Source organism: Fukomys damarensis, unplaced genomic scaffold, assembly GCF_012274545.1.
Source record: "Fukomys damarensis isolate Sample0158 unplaced genomic scaffold, DMR_v1.0_HiC HiC_scaffold_19, whole genome shotgun sequence".
Lineage (NCBI taxonomy): Eukaryota > Metazoa > Chordata > Mammalia > Rodentia > Bathyergidae > Fukomys > Fukomys damarensis.
Window position 1 is genome coordinate 64,748,307 of NW_022900931.1, and position 2,799 is coordinate 64,751,105.

Genomic DNA, 2,799 nt, shown 5'->3' on the forward strand with positions numbered 1-2,799 from the left:
AGCCTCTCTGACCCCAAAACTTTTGTATTCCACATGTCCATCAAACCAGCACCGCATAGATAATGCCAAGGTCTGACTGCAGCTCAATAGTAATCTGCCCTTTTTGGATCATGGCTTCAGAGGCTGTGTGTTCCTGGATGGCTGACAATCTCTGGGGACTGCATCCTGGGGAACAAATTTCCTAGGAAGCCACTCTTTTCTTCTCCTCCTCCTCCTGCTCCTGCTCCTCCTCCTCCTCCTCCTCCACATCCTCCTCCCCCTCCTCCTCGTCCTCCTCTTCCTCCTCGCTGTGACCTTGGCTCAGTGGGGCCCGAGTCTCAGCCTTCTCATCCTTCCCCTCCTCCTCGTCCTCCTCTTCCTCCTCACTCAGGCTGAGGCCACGGCCTTCATCTTCATCTTCCTCATCTTCCTGGTCCAGGCTGCCATGGCGGGCCCCTTCCTCTTCCTGCTCTGAGCCTTCAGCATCTTCCTCTTGGGAGCTGTGATCTTCCTTCTTCTCTTCCTCACCTCCAGATTCACCCTCCCTCAAGCGGCTTTTACCCCTGACCCCCATGTCCTCTGGGGGCTGGTGGCTGATGTCTTCTAGAATGGACCCTCTGTGACCAAGGACAGTATAGTCATCCTGGTGGTCTTTTTGCCTGTGGCTGGGGGCCCAGGGGCCAAGATCGGCAGAGATGTCCTCATCTTTCTGCCCGGAGACTGTGAGGCGGTGATGACCAGGGATTTCTGTTTTGTACTTCTCTGTGGAGTCTTCCTCCTCATCCCTCTGGTGACCTTGGGGCGGGTGGCTTGCAACACGGCTGCTGAACTCGACTGCGATCCCCTCTTCTTCCTCCCCCACCTTCTCATCTCTGAGGCTATGGTGGGCACGTCTGGGAGGCTGGTGCCAGTGTTCAGTGGACACGTCCTCGCCGTCCTCATTCCTGACTCTGTGGCCTTCATGCCGGCGGTCAGGAATATGATGGTGATGTTCCTCTGAGGTTGCCTCATCTTCCTCTTCTTTGTGGCCTTGGTGCCTGTGGGCCTGGTGTCCATACTCAGAGGAGAGGTCCTCCTCCTCCTCCTCCTCCTCCTCCTCCTCTCCTTCAGCATCATCTTCCCCTCTGTGGCCTCTGTGTATGTGGCTGGGGACGTGATGGTGATGCTCACTGGAAACGACATCGTCCTCACTGTCATCTTCACGACTGCGGTTCCTGTGGCTGGGGAAGTGGTTCCCATGTTCAGTGGAGTCCTCAGTGTCTTCAAGGCCCTGGCCTCTGTGCCCACGGGTCTGCCCATTGTGCTCTGTGGAGACCTCCTCAGAGCTGTTGTCATTTCCCACCTCGTGGCCTCGGTACCTGTGGCCTTGGTGGTGGTGGCCACGTTCCCTTGAGATGTCTTCGTCCTCATCTCCACTGTGTCTGTGTTCTTGCCACAGGCTCTGGGAACGATGTCCATTTTCCATCGAGATGTCCTCGTGCTCATCCTGACGGCCCCCATGGCCATGAATGTGGTGGTCAAACTCGGCTGACACGTCCTCTAAGGGCTTGGGGACACCTGCATTGTTGTTCCAGTTGCTGCGGCCCAGCCCAGCCTCTCTTAGCTGCTGGGTTACTGCAGGAGGGAGGAGCAGGCTGCCCACTGCGGCCCAGAGGAGAAAAGTGTGTGGCCATGACTCACGGTGGCCCATGGGGACGTTTGGCACCAGATCTTCTCCCAGGGCTGGCTCCAGCTGCCTCTGTGGCTCTGTGATGAATGTTGAGGTCCTTGTCCCCACTGTGTCTGTGTCTTGCTGTCTGACTTCCCTGCACCTTGTCTCTTGGTCGTGGTCCGTCCGCCCTCCACTAGCCCTGACACCCCTCCGAGGCTGACCCGGAGCCCCTGACCCCCTCTCTGGCCCTCCCTCCCCATCCTCTGGCCAATAGGGTCTTTCCCCTCCCCTCAGCTTGGCTAAATTTACTCTCAGCCCCAGGTTATTCTGGGCCGCTCCACCTCCCTCCCCTCTCTGCTGGGCGGGGAGGATGAGGGTCTCTCTCCTCTGAGCTGAGCGCGGCCCGGAGGGAGTTGACTTTGGGCCACCAAGAGGCTCATGTTTGGCAGCTGCAGGGACAGCTGAGTTGAACAGGGGAAGGCCAGGGTGCTGGGGAGGGGGGATGTAGGAGAGAGACCCCTGCAATGGCAGGGCTGAGGTGCACTATGGGGACTTTCCAGGCAGAGGCCAACATGGAGGCCCTGGAAGACTGAAGGATCCCTGCCCCCAGTGCGCATAACCATGACCTCCTGCCCCTGGGACTCAGATCAGGGGTAGGGACCTAGCCAGGCCAGGGCTATTAATACAGCTGGAGCAGCGTGCAGGGGCTCAGGTTTCGGAGGCCCAGCTGTCCCCATCAGGGAGCAGGCGCGTGACCGAGTGTGGCCCTGCCTGTCTGGGTGGACGTCGCCCACTTCTCAGCTGTCCCGCCTGCCCTGTCCTCTGGGTCACCCACCTTTGTTCCTTGCTTTGTCAGGGTCACTCTCCCCCTCTCACAGGATTCTGGCCCCTTCTTATCCTGGGCTCGTCGCTCGCTCTCTCTAGTCGGTGTCCCCTCCCACCCTCCGTGTTCCTCTCTCCCGATTCCTGCCCCTCGCTCTGGGTCTCTGTCTTCCCTCGGATTCTCTCTCCAGCCCACGTGCCCTTCTTCCTGAGTCTCTGTCCCCGCCTCTCACCCTCTATCCCGGTCCTCCGCGCCCCTCTGTCACTTTATCCGAGGCGGCGGCGCTCTCTCCGCCTCCCGCTGACGTCTCGGGGACTCCCCGCCCCGTCGCCTGGGAAGTGGCGGA

General features: G+C 59.8%; 1 protein-coding gene across 1 annotated transcript in view; it reads right to left on the minus strand.

The window, feature by feature from the left end:
- Window positions 1–2,790, minus strand: part of Hrc (histidine rich calcium binding protein) — a 4,628-nt gene extending 1,838 nt beyond the window's left edge. The window contains exon 1 of the mRNA XM_010640741.3: window positions 194–2,790. Coding sequence (XP_010639043.1) covers window positions 194–1,669 — 1,476 coding nt within the window. The 5' untranslated portion in view covers window positions 1,670–2,790. The remainder of the gene's footprint in view (window positions 1–193) is intronic.
- Window positions 2,791–2,799: the final 9 nt, after the last annotated feature.